Source organism: Lissotriton vulgaris, chromosome 3_2 (genome assembly GCF_964263255.1).
Source record: "Lissotriton vulgaris chromosome 3_2, aLisVul1.2, whole genome shotgun sequence".
Taxonomy (NCBI): Eukaryota; Metazoa; Chordata; class Amphibia; order Caudata; family Salamandridae; genus Lissotriton; species Lissotriton vulgaris.
The window spans coordinates 165,413,638-165,430,043 of NC_141690.1; the positions used below are offsets into that span (position 1 = coordinate 165,413,638).

At 43.4% G+C, this 16,406-nt stretch overlaps 1 protein-coding gene across 1 annotated transcript in view; it reads left to right on the forward strand.

Annotated features, from left to right (window-relative positions):
• Positions 1 to 16,406, forward strand: part of CPZ (carboxypeptidase Z) — a 309,764-nt gene that overhangs the window by 215,799 nt on the left and 77,559 nt on the right. Inside the window, exons 6-7 of the mRNA XM_086964143.1 lie at positions 374 to 535; positions 9,926 to 10,084. Of these exons, the coding sequence (XP_086820269.1) occupies positions 374 to 535; positions 9,926 to 10,084 (321 nt within the window). The remainder of the gene's footprint in view (positions 1 to 373; positions 536 to 9,925; positions 10,085 to 16,406) is intronic.

Consider the following 16,406-nt stretch of genomic DNA (forward strand, 5'->3'; position numbering starts at 1 on the left):
AAACCAACAGACAACTGTTTAGAAAGGCGCTGAAAACTTGGTCGTTCGCACCCAATTCCTAACCTCAGTCTACCCCCTCTGTTCAGGATATGAAAGCTCCAGCGCTAAGATGCCTTGGCATACACACGCTTTATAAAACTTCTACTTAAATTTCATTGACTTTGATTTACTCGGTTCCTGTTGCACGCTTTATAAAACCTCTATTTCATTTTATTGATTTTGAGTTAACTAGGTTCTTGTCTGGAAATTATGAGCCCTAATGCCTCGTTTATTTATTACGCACAGCATGTTCCTAATATTTTGTTTTCTAAAGTAATATATGAGTTTATGCTTTGTGGAATATTTTATCTGTTTTTGTGGTGCTGCTTTGCAGGGCGCTGGGTACAATGGATGGACAAATGGAAGACAAAATGCTCAGAATCTTGATCTTAACCGAAACTTTCCAGACTTGACTTCAGAAGTGCACAAAATAATGAGGATGCGAGGGGCACGTGTGGACCACCTTCCCATCCCAGAAGTATACTGGGAGGGCAAGGTAAGCAGTTTAAATTTCCTTAAAAACTCTGCAGGTATCATAGTCAGGCCAGCTTCCCCGGAGTGTGTAGTTACACGGGCCACGACTCTTCCTAAATATGAGAATGGTCGGTGTGCCAAGCAGCCATCACTCATGGTACGTGTTCTTTAACAGCCAGTGCAGGTACCTTAACTGTCCTGGGATAGCTGGGAAGACTTCTTTGAAGTCTCTAAGGCCCTGATTACAACTATGCCAGAAACGGTAAACCTTTGGAGAAACGCATGTTTGTTTAGAAGTTGGAATTATGAACTGCAAGATGTTTACAGAGACATTTTAAGGCAAAGTGGGCTCTTGCCCAGGGCCCCAGGCTTCTGGAGGGCCCCATGATAGATTCATCTCTGTTCTGCATAGTCTTGCCCTGATGACCTTGAATAATTGTTAAACGTTATTGGGTTAAATACTGTTTACCTTTAATTCATTTTTAATGTGGGTGATGTGTGAGTCTATTACAGACATTTTGCAGGGATATGTTGTGTTTATGTTTCATGCAACATCCATAAAAAACTTTCTTTTACATCAAAAAGGACCTCACATATGAGAAATGTGTGGATGTCACACAGATTATTTACAGTGATATTAGTGGGAGGCTGCTGTGTTACAATATTGAAAACACCCATCACTATCCCTGAATATAAGATGTAAACATCTTTTAGAATTTGGAATAGTGTGCCTGTATTCTGTCAGTCACCTGGCCAAGAATGGCATGAAAGAACTGAAATTTGAATTTGGATCATAAATTCAAAGCTGTTCCAAACAGGGGCCCCAACATTCTTTTTGCCCATGACCCCCAAAATCCTTAAGATGTCCATGGGTATTTACAGCACTGGGCTACTACCTAGAACTATCAAGTACATATAACCTGGTCACACCTGAGGATGTTTACCAAGAGAAAATGTTCATAAAATTCCTGGACAGGTGGATTTTGCTGAGGAGGTGTCAACACCTCTGTGATATGGTTCCTTTTGAAGAAATGTACTTGTAATACCACATCCTACAAACACTGAACACCGAGGTGCTACATTTTATAGGGTGCACTATCTATTGCATCCCCCACAAAGGCACCCATAGTCAGGGCTTTATGCTTATCTCAAGTGACAGTACAGGGTTCAAATAAAATAAAATAAGGATTGAGTGTACACAAGACTTTTAATAATGTCTACTGTGTGTATATAAGATGTATTTACAGTATAAAGATTTCAGTTCAAACGGCAAACACACTTAAATTACTTAATACCCAACTGAATACTGAATCATACAGTTAAGGCACACTGAGCCAGTACTCAGGTTGTGTAAATATCCTTCTGGAGAGGGAGCATCGAACAGAAACAGAGCAGTTGTAAAGAGATTAAAGCACTAACTTCAGGGGCCTTGCTAAATTCCATGCGCTGCTCATACAGTCTTACAATGGTCATAAAGCTCTAGTGATAAGGAACCTCTGATCATACCTAGTGGCAAAATACTTCAGAATGTATATAGTATTCATAGCTTGTAGGAGGTCACTGCTTGCAAATCTCTGCAGATACAGACTCTGATTTCAGCTGGATCAGAAACCTCCCCACCCAGTTCAACATAGGTGATCAGTTATCTAGGTGCTTGTGAACACCGAATGAATATAAAAAACAGCAAACACTACACCAACATCAGTATAAGGGACACCCGAATGATGAGGGGACATGGCCTTGGAGTTCACGTATGTACATGGGCGTACGGTGTTCATAGGTCAACCTTAGGGTATCAAGCGGTAGACCAGGAGAACAACTCTTGGGTGCACAGTGCTCAGGCTGGACCACCGAGGTCCCTTGATCCAGCTCCATTGTCTTCCGCAATGTTGTAGGAAGCAACAAAGGAGGGGAAAAACCACAAAAATTTACTGTAAATATTGATGTGTTCGCCAGGCTGAATAATACCATCTAAACCACATTTATACTGTTGATCTTTGCGGCAGCCAAGGAAGACATTGTAAAATTACAATTTCACATAATGCACTTACCTTTCCCGAAAATTACATGTGTTCCCCAAAATGAAGTTTGCCTGAATCATGATTGACATTTCTCTGCAAGGGAATACGTCGTATTCAAACGCCAATTAAAATAGGCAGGAGACTGGTTTCAGCAGAAAGATGTCTGAAGGCTGAGTCCAGCATGTCCTGCTAAACATTTAGGGGCAGATTTACAAGCCCCTTGCACCACTTTTGCGTCACTTTTCCCATGTTAAAAATGACGCAAAAGTGGTGCAAGGGCCTTGTAAATATGCCCCTTACTGCTAAAGCATGTCTCACAAAGTAAAAAAAAGGTGCAAAAAATAGCTAAATCAGTTTTGGAGCAAAATTATGCAAATACAGTTAAAGTGTAACATGTGCATCACGCAGGATTCCGCATGCATGAATAAAATTGTGCTTAGCCCTACTCATCAGATATCCATGATCATCCATATCTGAAGTGGTTTATTTCTCCGAAGCCTGCCTGTGTCTGGTGGTGAAGATGAGGGGTGTCATTCTCAGATCTCTGTAGGCACAGGGCGTCTGGGTGCTGACTGGCTGATGCCACAATGGACAAGAGCAGCAGCACAGTAGAAAAGAAGGACTTCAAAAGGCCTTTCCTTTTTCCCAGCCAGGGAGAAGTGGGCAGCACTCAAAATCTAAGCTGTGGATACAAAACCTCAACTAAGCGTCCCTTCAGGTCGAGGTCTAGGAGACGTTCAAGGAGCTGGTAGGAAGCTGGAGGGAAGGTTCAGGCTTTATTCACTAAAGTGTGCAGTTTGCAGCAGATCAATGTTTACTCACATCAATTCATCTTTACAATGCAGAGGTGTCAGCCAATAGAACTGGTGTAACTGTTCCCTTCTTAGAGATGACACCGGATAGCTGTAGACTCATGATCTGAAGGTGCTCGATCAACCCTCCAGTCTAATGTCTGGTGGAAAGCTGTGTGTAGTCCTGTAGCACACTCAAAACAAAAAAAGACCAGGAAGGAGAAGTGGGGTGTGGGGTTACCACCAATACTACATCCTGCAAGTACCATTCTTTACAAGCACATATGCCCTTTTCCACAATAAGGACTGCATACAATATTTACAAAACTGACATTTAAAACAACTACATAAATGGTCACGGAGGGGTGGGGGGCACATCTCCTCTAAGCCAGTGGACATAATTTGACACAAGAGGCCAGCGGAGAACTCCCCTTGGTCCAGCCAGGCAGCTCAGAAATTATAATCCAGTGCCCCCAACCAGGGATTGGCCAGACAGTGTTGAGAGGGCAGCTTCCTAGAGACTACGTTAGGGAAAACAATGGATATTGTGCTTCTTTTCGGCTTACAAAGGAGGTCCCTGAGAAGCAGCAGATCTTCAATTTAGTAGATCCTATTGACCCTGACATTTACAATCCCTATAAAAAAAAAAATCCGGAGGAATGGATATGTGAAAATGAAAAATGGCAGGATGGCACAGCCTATTTACTGATACTAGAGTTTTGAAACTACAATTAGCTTGCCAAATGATCCTGAATTGCTTTCAATTCTGTATGACTTTCCATTTCAATATAAGCATGCTTAGAAAGAATCTCGTTGCAGTGAATCTAGAAATCAACAGACCTGGCCTGAAACTTGCTTTAATAAAAAAAAAACACATTGAGAAAGTGATGAGTATCCAGTTTCATACTACAATGCAAAATTCAAAACCATGTGAGGCTTTCTATCCAACAATCAGATCAGAATTACATAGAGTATGCAAGGTAAATTTGAGACATGGACTTTTAGAATGATCTTTTGGAATTTGTATCCATATGCCATAGACAGGACACACCGTGACTGTGCCTTAGAATCAGGATTCCCCATATACTACTGTCGCTGAAAGAGGTAAAACGGGCAGAGGACAAATTAGAGGAGGTTTTCCACTGGGAGAGAGAGGTTGGTATCTTATTATACAAGACAAGGAGCTTTTACAGCTATGTTATCATTCCACTAACTTGAAAAAAAGAACTAGTAATAGTTTTTTTTCGAATAGCTTTTGCTATATAGATTTACCAATCAATTATGTGCTAACTCTGTAACTTGGTAATCCCCCACCTACCAATCCTAACTCTGTTGATAAAGAATGGAAGTAAAAGAAGCTGCAGGCAAAGTACTCTTGCGGAAGGCCAGAACTTGAATTCTGTTTTCTCTTGAACCCAATTTCAAGTGTTGTTCTAGAGGATCAGGGATTCTGGCGACTTAAGTCTGCAGCAAAATAAGAGACAAGATGACATCTTGAAAGAAGAGTACTGGACTTTGGCTGGAGCCCTTGCGGAAAGTAGTGGCTGAGCATGTCACGCTGCTACCAGGGAGGTCACAGCAGCTATAGATTTAATCTATCTATGTGTGCTGCAGAATGAACATAAATTCTCCTTGTTACGCCTCACTTCGGAAGGTGTAAGGATTTGATACTTTTCCAGGAATACAGCATTTTATAGATCTGAGTCAGAATGAAATTTCATGTGTGTTGCGTGGGAAAACCACTGCAATGCTCATGGAACACCTTATAAAACAGAGTAAGGCAACACAGCGATTTGCCGTGTGCCTCCTTACTCATGAAGTATGAGGCCACTCAAACCCATGCAGGGTGCCCACAGCGTGGCTTCATTACTCTTTATGTTAGCCCTGCATCATGAATGTACCATTTTACGTGGTGCAAAAGTGACGCAGGGCTATCAAAAATAAGTCCCCAAGGGCTCTGTTTAGAATTTGGTGAACGGGATACAGCAGATAGCCTGTCTTCCATATTATAAGTGCCATAGACTAAAATGCATTTGTAATATAGCAAATGAGAAATCCGCTACATTTGTGATGGAGCATCCTGTCATCCACCTATAACTAAGTGCTTATATCCGATGGTAAATCATTTGATGCAGTAAACTGCAAGCTAATACACCTCCACAATTCTTTGCAGTCAGCATGAAAAGGACACATTACCCTTTCATTTGGAATGTCAATTGTTTTCTATGGATATCCATGATGCTTTTTGTTTAAAATCTTCTGACTCCTTATCCTTTCAACCAATATCTGTTATTATGATGGTGTCATTTTAATAACTTATATAGTTGAAATATGCAGACCATTCTTTACAATCGCCTTTGAATGGCTACGAACAAGAGTTGGTTGCCTGCGAGGAACAGAATCATTGAGATTGTATTCCCTTATGGGAAACGTGTTTTAAAAAGCCCAGGTGCTAAAAAAAATCTTGCGGTATTTTAAAAAAAATCGCATCTGAGAACACAATAAGGTGAGGAGCAAGTGTTCCCTTGCATCACTGTCTACTACCCCCGCCCCGAGGCTGCTGAACTGAATTCCCAAAAAGGGGGGCTCTTCAATGCCTCCCCTTTGTGAATAAATTACCACGTTCTTTAATAAGTCGGTAGCGTTCCAATGATTACAATCGCAATTGCAGTAACAAGCCACTGATACATCTCATTGTGATTCACAATAAAGAGGGGGGGAGGTACCCCTATTCATGCCCCTTCCTAATTGGAATTCCGAATGAGTCAGGAAAACCCTTTTTTGATTCAGAAAGATTTTTCCAGATCGTAAAGGGGGTTTAGTACATTTGAAAATGTAATTCAGCAGTCGCAAATCCTTTGATTTTGTGAATCATGGGATTTGAGATCACAAAGTCTTTTTGAGCATCAGCAAAGCCGGACTGGGAACTAAAAGCAGCCTGGGAATTTTGTAGGTTCAGCCCCCTGTCTCCCCCTGGTTTAGGGGTGCAAGTGTGAAGCCCTGCTACTTTTGTTACTCGGGACCGATATTGCAGCAAAGTAGCAAAACTGTCCCCCAAAAACAAAAAAACAGCCCCTAGGTTTGCAAAACCGGCCTCACCCGTACAGCATCCCAGCCAAATTGTTTAACGCCTTAACCGCGGAGGTTTTTCCGCCGCAGTGCGGGCGTTCTGAAGAGTGGGCGGGCTGTGTCGGCCACTAGCCTACGGCAGCACTAGGGAGAGAGTGCTGCCGTCGGCCAACATCCGAAGGCAGCACGAAGGGGTTAACTTTATTGTGGCATTTCCTTTGCACTCCCTTTTATTAAACAATCTAGTTTTGCATCCTCTGTTTGCAAGTCATCTTCTACTGGGTTTTCCTAAAGCTTTTCCCATATGCTTGTTGAAAATGACGTTTTCCTCTAACTTGGAATCCAATACTGAAAACGTGCCCTTGGTTGTTGATAGCAGAATTCACCTCTTGTTTTCTTTTGAACTGCATTAACAGTTGACCTCCAGACAATAGTCAGTCCGATGTCCTCAGTGGACATGTTCTCGGTTTTGTCTTTAATGAAAAGTGCTGCGATTCAATTAGTCTTAGACTTGTGCTCTCATTCAAGTAATCTAACTAAACGATGTTTAGGAATGAAAGCTATATATCATTTGGCCACTAGATGTCAGTGTCGTTTTGCGAAATACTATTCTCTCAAAGTAAACCACAGTATCAGATAAGATAGGCTTCCTGTGTTTTTTTGCACAGCAGGGCAGTGAGTGAAGTTAAAACTGTATTAAAACATGTTGGCCAAGATTTACTATGACTTTGCGTAGGAGTTGTGTAACGTTTGTGGCTCATTCCTTACGCAAAATAAGTTTGGGGTTTACCAAGCCTTGCATAGCCACTTTGCATGGTGTTGTAAGTTTAGAGTACAACAACACATGGCAAAGCCACATGCTAACATTTTTGAAGAGAAAAGTGGAACATTTAAAAAAATGTATTTTCCCCATTGATTTCTTTTGAAGCAGATGCAATTTAAGGTGTAAGAAAGCAAAAATAAAGACATTTTTCGCTTAAAAAATCGCAAGTCTTGCACCTGAAACGTGTCTATTGGCATGCATGAGAGCACTGTCTTGTGTTACTTTGCATCAGATAGGCATTACATGGGTAGAGATTGGGTGTTCCCATGCAGCCACCCATGTATGTTGACGCATACCCAGAATTACTAAGATTTGTAAATCTGTGGCTACCGCAAAATACTACTCCTACCCTACAGAGTTGTAACAAGGAGAAATATCTTCATTTTTCCCCCTTACTTACTCTTTCCATGTGTTCTGTATTCTGCAGCAGACAGAAAAGGATTATACCTCCAAGGATTGTTTGTGCACAAAACAATCCCGCCTGTTATGCGGGCAGCCTGGCACTATCGTGGACTGACCACTCTTTGTTGGAATTCGCACTACCAACTCCTGCGAGACCCATAAAGAATGTCCCCTCCCCCCCCTCTTGGAGACGTCAATGGCACAAAGTTAATGTCAATACGGCTCAAGAGGCATGGACAGATCCTATTTTTTTGCAATCTGATACAGCAGACACTGCTTTAGCCAAGCTGAATGAATCTATCAAAAAAACCATTGACACCATTGCTCCTCTAAAAAGACACAAACAACACCCAGTATCAAAACAAGAAAAATGGTATACAAAAGAACTGAGAGCAGAGAAACAAAAATGTAGACGTATTGAGAAAGCCTGGAGAAAAACCAAAACTGAAAACAATCGTCTGATTTACTTAAAGGCCCAATCAGAATACTACAAAAACATTAAGTCAGCGAGGAAACTACAATTGACACAACAAATAGCAGAAGCAGGCAACAGCCCTAAAGAACTTTTTAATATCCTACAAAACTTTATAAAACCTACGGCGTGTGAAAGTTCAGACGACTTTTCACAGGATTTGTGCGACAAAGTCTCGCTGTTTTTCGAGGATAAAATCAACATCATCTATGAAAAAATATTAGCTGCCAACAATTCCAGCAAAAATCAAACTAAAATCGGCCCCACCACAACTCCCGCTTCAGACAAAAACCCTCCTTGACGTTTTTCCCCCCCATCACCCACACAGAGCTTCTTACTCTCTGTACCCATATCAAAACAGGATCCCCCAATGACCTTGTACCAGCTAGAATGGTCGGTCCTTTGATCCCATTATTAGGTCCCCATATACTTGAAATGGTAAACATCTCCCTCAGAACAGGCCAAGTCCCGACAGATTGGAAAAAGGCAGTGGTGAACCCGATTAGAAAGAAGGCATCATCCCCCTGGACAGACTTGTCCAACCTACGTCCCATCTCTCTCCTACCTTACCTAGGCAAGATCACGGAGAAGCACGTGAACACCTATCTTTCGCAACACCTTGAAGCGACGGAAGGCCTGGACCATTCCCAATCTGGGTTCAGGCCAAACCACAGCACAGAATCAGCACTTCAAACAGCGACCAATAACATCAAAATGGCACTGGATGATGGTTGCTCTATGATTCTGGTGCTGTTGGACCTTTCCGCCGCTTTTGATACGGTGTCTCACAAGGTGCTTCTCCATCGCCTGAAGGAGGTAGGAATAGAGGGAGAGGCTTTGGCATGGTTGGAGAGTTTCCTGTCCGGGCGTTCCCAAGAGGTTAGGCTAGGCTCCCACAAGTCCACCCATCGGGAGCTCAATAAGGGGGTGCCACAGGGCTCCTTTCTGAGCCCCACACTTTTCAACATATATGTGGCCCCCCTTGCCAACCTAGCAAGATCTTTCGACTATTGCAATGGATTGCTCCAAGGAGCCAATGAGGAGCAAATCAAGAAATTGCAGGTCATTCAAAATACTGCCGCAAGGATCGTCATGAATGCTCCTCCCAGGACACCATCCTGCCCCCTACTGTCTCAGCTTCACTGGCTTCCTGTGAAGAAGCGAGTTCAGTTTAAGACTCTGTGCACAATACACAAGAGTCTAATGGGGATGGGCCCTAAGTATTTCATAGACATCTTTCAGCCCTACATCCCAGGACGCTCCTTGCGTTCCAGCGACCAGCTACTACTCAAAATACCTAGAATCAAGAAAACCAGACAAGGTGGCCGTGCACTGGCCCACACCGGACCTACCTTATGGAACTCACTGCCCTTCGAACTGAGGTCAATCACCAATCACATGGCGTTCAGAAAAAACCTAAAAACCCATTTGTTTCCCAGCTAATAATTGTCCTCCCATCCCTGGACACTTTCTTTTACTCTCTTTCCATCTGCAGTTATAGCGCGGAGATACCCCTTCGGGGGTCTAGTCTGGCGCTTTACAAGCATATAAAATAAAATAAATAAATAAAATATCGTGAAAGGGTGCCTGACTCGGTTCTCGGCAGCAAACAGTGCGCCAGCAAGAGAGAGCATAAATGCTCCATACATTCATAAATATAGAGCAATTCTTCTTTCTCCCTTTAACGCAACGTAGTACAGCAAGTTCCTTGTGTGAAACAACTGTAAATGTGCTCTGTCATGCCTAGCTGTTGATAACATTGTCTATTTATTTATGTTACTAGTTACCATGGACACCAAGGCCGATTTACAGCTGCAGGTTTTGCATTTCACAGATTGCTCCAGAGACCAAGGCTGTTATGAAGTGGATGAGGTCGACGCCATTTGTATTGGGCGCCAGCCTTCACGGAGGAGACCTGGTTGTCAGCTATCCCTATGACTACTCAAAGCATCCGCTGGAGGAGAAGATGTTCTCTCCCACGCCTGATGAGAAGGTACCTCTCCTTTAGCACCTAAGTGATTTCCCATCAATACATTTATTATTTAAGTTAAATGATGTTTCATGCAGGGAAAGTATTATTGGCATGACTTCAGCTAAGAGAAAAAATGCTCCTCAAGGTTTAATATAGTTTTTAGTACTACAAATGCGGCTACATATAGTACGAATTGTCGCAATTCTGCTTGTAATGATAATAGCTTCAGTGTTTTTATAATTATCTATTTATATTGACTGGCTGTACACAGCTTCACACATGGCCTTGCAGAGAATTCAGACCCCTTTGTTACACTTGCAACATATACATGACTAGGGCACATGATAGGTATAATGACTATTAGTGTGCCATGTGTATGAGTGAATATTTGATATAATGTTTCACGTTTCGTTTCTGATTGGTCGTGCAGGAAGGGTGGTGAATGAGATTTTCGTATTGGTATTTAGTTAAGAGTCGATAGCTGATCGTACAGGCCGTATCCTATGGAAGGAAAAAGAAAGTGGTCAGCATCCTTCCATCTTTTTTTATCCTTTTTTGTTGAGTTGTGGGAGTAGGATTCCCAGAATTCCAAAAGTTTACACTTGTGCATCTATACATCTATAGCATTCACAGACGTTCCTATCAGATATAAGTACCTCAAATCATAATCATGTCACAAATTGATTATCTGTTATGTATGCGCCCATTCGTACAATTTCATAATGGAGTGACGTCTTATTATAGTATGCATATCATTTCAGAGACTTATTATCTCCGAATTTACAACAGTTAGTTACCTACTATTCAAAAACAAAAGTTCAATTTTAAAATGGATACACAATACAAATATGGAAGATGAATTCAGTGTGTACCGCAGTGTTTGTCACTTCTAGTGTGACCTACTGTGTGAGCTGCAGGGACATTGACATTACACCTGTTATTCACAAATGGGGAACATTAAAATATATTACCTCTCAATTAATTTAGGTTTTGCTGAAGCAGGTAAACTAAGAAGTGGTGTCTTATCTACTTCCAGTATATGGACCCTTGTTCAAGTACCAAAAATGTATCCCTTAACCCAATAGTTCGGTAGTAACAAACATCCATCATTCAGATACAACAGGCCCCTCACAGTGCGAAGCGCCGAGTCACTGCTCCAGCTGCAATATTGATAGCTCTGCCCCACTCGTCTGAATATCCCCATCCCCTTCATCACTTCATTTTTCTATGTATCTTTCCACCTTTTGCCTTTCTCACTTTGGAACTCCCCTTATCACTGTGCACTTTTCTCTTCTCCCGTCATTCTCCACTATTTCCCTTCTCCGCTGTAAGTTTCCCTCTCCTCTCTCTCCTTACTCCTGCACCTCTCTTGTCCCTCTCACTATCTTTCCAGTGGCCCTATACTGCTTCCCTTTCTCTTACTTTACCCTATTCTTATGTATCGTTGCATTCTTACTTGCATCTCCACTCTCCCTTTCTCTCGCTTCATGTGAATCTTGTCATTTTTCCCCTCTCATTTACTCTCCCCATTTCCACTTGTGCCTCTCTCCAGTTTCCCTTTCCCTCTCTCCATTCTTCACGAATGGTTCCATTCTGCACTGTACCTATCTCATTTCCTCTCTTTTATCTCTTTCACCTCTTTAGTCCTCTTCATGTACAATCCTTTCCCTCGCTTCTCTTCACTCTATCCCGCTTTCCCTCGGTCGCTCCTTTATATTTCCACCTCTTGTTTCTATCTAGTTTAGACATTTCACTCTACCCTGTATCTCTAGGATTGTTTTCCCATTATGCCATTCTCACTTTATAACTAAGGTCCATCGGATTGCCAAACTCAGGGTGGAGGTGCGGTGGTGATCGGGGACTGCCGCACCAGCGGTATGACTGCTGTATTACGGGTATGGCAGTTGGAGCGCTTTAGGATCGCTGCAACTATTAGGGATCATCCCTGGTGGTGGCGCAGTAGTCTAGAGGAGCAATATGCATGGCGCTGCCGATGTGTCACTGCCATGCATATTACAAGTTTCCCCACCACCAGCCTTTTCACGAAACCGCCATGAAAAGGCTTACGATGGGAAAACAAAGGGGACCCTGCATGGTCCATCGTTGCCCCTGTAATTGGGGGTGCATGTGTATGCACCCCCTGTTTCTGCAGAGCATGGACTGCTCAAGCACATGCCGTGCAAGAACGTGCATTGGTGGTCTTGCGACAGTGCAGTTAAAAGGCTCACCTATTAACCTCTAAACTGCATCGCCGCGGGACTGCCACACCACCTGCCTCACAGGCCAAAAATTAACTTATCTGGTAGGCAGGCAGTGGATGGGTTTAACCCCTTCCACGCGGGGCTAATTCCCCCACGGTGCGGGGGAGGGGCCGCTCGCGGCGCTGCAGTGCTCGTAACAAGCCCAGTTCGTCATGCTGCACAGTGGAGCTGTGCTCATGACGAGCTGAACTCGTCACGACTCCGCCCACTCCCATGGAACGCCCGCTCAGGCAGGGAATTAGCCCCATGTGGGCCATCCGTGGCCATTATGACGAGCTCAGCTCATAATGAGCACAACTCCACTGTGCCTCATGACGAGCTGAGCTCATCATAAGCACGCAAGGGGCTAATGGTGTGAGAGCCGGGCGATGGCAATGCGGGCCGCTCCCACACTCCAAACTCGTAATCAGGCCTTAAATCGTTAGTTGTATACCTCTACTCTCTACACCGCTCTCTTCCTCTTTTTCTTACTATATATGTCCCTCCGCCTGTTGATTCATTCTCATACATCTCTTTTCTCCCTCTCTCTATGCTGTCATCAATCTCTGAAGTAGCGCTACATTCACTGTCGTTCTGCCCTTCCATGCTTCTTTTCATTGCCTCCTGCATCTCTTTAGTCCGTCCTTTATTTTTCAGTTCCCACCTGGATCTTTCCTACTTCTCTTATATCTCGCGAAATCTGTGCGGGCAGCTTTTTAAGTAAACGGCATTCTTTGGAATCCGGTGCTGTTGGTACCCGCTGCATCGCTAATAGCGACGTGCATGTGATTGGCGATGCTTCACGTTAGTTCTGTGCAGTGAACTGCCGAGATGCTAAAATGGTTGAATACACTGTTTCAGTTTTTTTTAACAGAAGGGGGCAGTGTTGCATCATGTTTTGCCACGTTTGCCTTATTTAAATGCAGTGAAGTATATTTAAACTGAATATTTTGCGCACTTGGCTGCCTTTTTTCACAGAAAATAATTTGACGTTGCTAAAGAAAATAAAATACTATCGCATTGGTATATAATTAAATTAAATAAATTCGTACCAAGGCACCCAATACAGACGCATCGGCTCTTATAGTGAGAGTCTTTCTAGGAGATCAACTTGTGATCCCCAGTAATACCAGAACCCGGTATTACTGATGCTGTCAATGTTGGTAGTTGGGAGAGGTGTGGTGCAGAGGGATAGGTGTGGCGCAGCGTCCAGAGCCGTTGACGCAGAAGCGCGAATCACACGGTTCGATCACAAGCGGCAGCTCAGCTCAGCATCATGTGACTCTGGGCAATAGCTCACTTAATCTCTCGGGGTAGCATTACAACCCATCCTTCTTTTGCCCATTATGTCGCCTCAGATTAGACCCAGAAATGTTCAAATCAATCTGGGTCCTGCTCCAATAGAAGGAGTCCAGCCCAAACTGCCAAGCCATGTACACTCTGAACTAGAATAAAAGCAACCCAAACCAGTTTCAGTCTAATTGGGCCTACTCGAATGTCAGCTTCCTCAACGCGAACGGAAGGTTTCTCAACATGAGAGGGAGGAAAAAACTCAGATCTGCAGAGTTTTTCAGAACTATGCACTCCATACGGAGCGCAGAGTGCAAAACTCTGCAAACTCTGCAGACACAGCTGAGTTTCATGCCCAGGTTGGTGTAACATCACAACAAGGCCCAGGATATTTTTGCAATGGTGAATTATTTTGTCTATGTGCTTTTTACTCTTAAAATGATAACAATTCCTATCTTCAGATTCCGTATTCTGTTTAAATCATTTAGATTTTTCTTTTGCTTATGAAATTTTTCAGATTGGGAATTTTATTCTTTTGTTTTCATAAATTCGAAATTGTTGGAACTGATTCAATGTAACTCAATTTCTCTGGAGATTGTCTATTGCTTTTGTTCAATAGATAATAGGGATTGAGAAGAGTATCACTGAGACTTGTGTTGATACCTAACCAGGGTATGTTTTTTAAGTTTCTAAAGGTTCCTCGTCCCAAATTAATAAACCACATCCTAACACTCCCTGTCTATGATACATACCATCTTCATATGCAGAGGGGCACACCACGGGCTACCCTCATAATGCTGGAGGTTTAACATACTCACCAGGAACTGAGTGGCAAAAGAACTGCGGTGGCAGCATACTGTTTTTTATATAGAGTGATCAAGTAATATGGCCATACAGTCTGACCTGTGTCATGGGCCCTGAGGCCTACAGGCCCACTCATGGGCAATCCGCTGCTGTATGCTCAGATCAACCTTGGCATACATCAAGGAAGATGTGGGGACAGTTTAGTGCATGTCTGAGTGCACCACACTGATATTACTTGAGCCTATGATTGCTACAGTAAATGGGGAACGCATTAGCATGTGTGAGTGCACCGCACTGATACGTGTGTGAGCCTATATGATTGCTACCATATATGGGAACAGCACATGCAGGTTGTGATTTTACAGCACTGGTATGTGTGTAACCCCTTTGTGAGTTGCAGCACATGGAGACAGAGCCTGTGGGTTTGTGTGCATCTCGCTGGTGCGTGTGTGTGTGTGCGGGTGTGTGTGTGTGTGCCATCGAGTGGTACAGCACATGGAGGGCTACACACATTTGCATACAGCTCCAGGGATGCATAGGTTTCTTTGAAGGGTGCAGTGCATGAAGGCCTGTGGTTTCTCTGTTGGGAGCACCAGGGACTTTTGGAGAAACATGGGGCGGTAGAGGAGCCCCCCGGACAGATTTGTGGATTGCTGCATTCCCTTAGAGCAGGGTGTGGCACACACACTGGAGGAAGGAAAAGCCAGGCTCTTCAGTACACTTTAGCTGGGTTCTTTGATTGTGAAAAGGGCCACTGGAGAAAAGGGCTTGGGCACATCTCACGAAGGAGATGGGGCTTATAAGAGAGTCATAATGAGTACTGCTGGAAGCCTTTGTACATTTTTGATACACATATCACCGAGTCGGACCTCCAGGTGTGAGTCTGGTCATTTCTAGAGACATATTCTGCTGTGATGGACTGCTTCTAAAAGAATATTAGGACAGAGGAATGGGAACTTCATTGTGGGCAACCCCAAGCGAAACAAACTTCAATAATAGAGAGACCAACTCACACTTGTGTCTGGAAAGGCTTATAGAAATGGGAGCTTGAGAATCCCAGATTGTCAAACTAAAGATGATCATCAGCATGGCAAATCTGCCTGAGTTCAGCTGGTTTTGACCAAGACTGGGGACTGAAGGTCTGCCAGTCTACATGCTGGTCAGGGGACACCACACAGCAGAATCAAGAACAGTTGCTTGGAGCCTGGGGCACCAGCGTGGGTGTGTAAGGGTTGTGTAACCCTAACAGGCCTCACCAGTCAAGAGCTTTGGTTTTAGAAATAGCGGCCTCATTAGGAATGTCTTCTTAAATCCCAGTTAACTCTGCCCAGTGGATTCCCCTTTTCGGGTGTAACAATATGTGTGGAAGACTACATGTAAAGGGGGACACTTAGTTGATACCTTTAGATTTCCCTCGGAAATGGGGACTTACAAAAAGGAATTGTAATTCGGCATTAGATTCCCCTGGTAGTTCCTCATTTTTACTTGATGGGGTCAGTTCTGTACTGTGAGAGTTGGTCATCTCCCCTCCCATCTTAGGTTACGAGGCCATAGAATTAAACAGGAAAACAAAAAATCAATACATAAATTGATTGGTGGCAAGCTGTGATACTAAATACAGCAAGAAATATTTTACAGATTGGACACCACTCCTGCTCCAATGGGTCAAACCTGAACTACCGGCCCCATCCACCCACCACCCACTGAAGAAGAAAACAGAAGTCCAAAACAGTTTCTGCCTTTTTGAGGCTCTCCAGCATAGTGAAGCTCGAGTCTTATGGCACAGCGACCTTGGGCATATGTCTTACACATAGGCAGTCCCAATTAGGAACAAGCATTTTTCAATGCAACAGGTCTCGCATTTATGAGAGTTTAAGCTAATGGCATTGTAAATGATAATTAATAAGGGAGTTGAACCTTATGGGTAAGTCCCAGCCTCAGTAGAGGGAAGGAAGGTAAGTGTGTTAACCACAAATCAAGAGGACGTCCTTTGTCCTTGAGAAGACCTC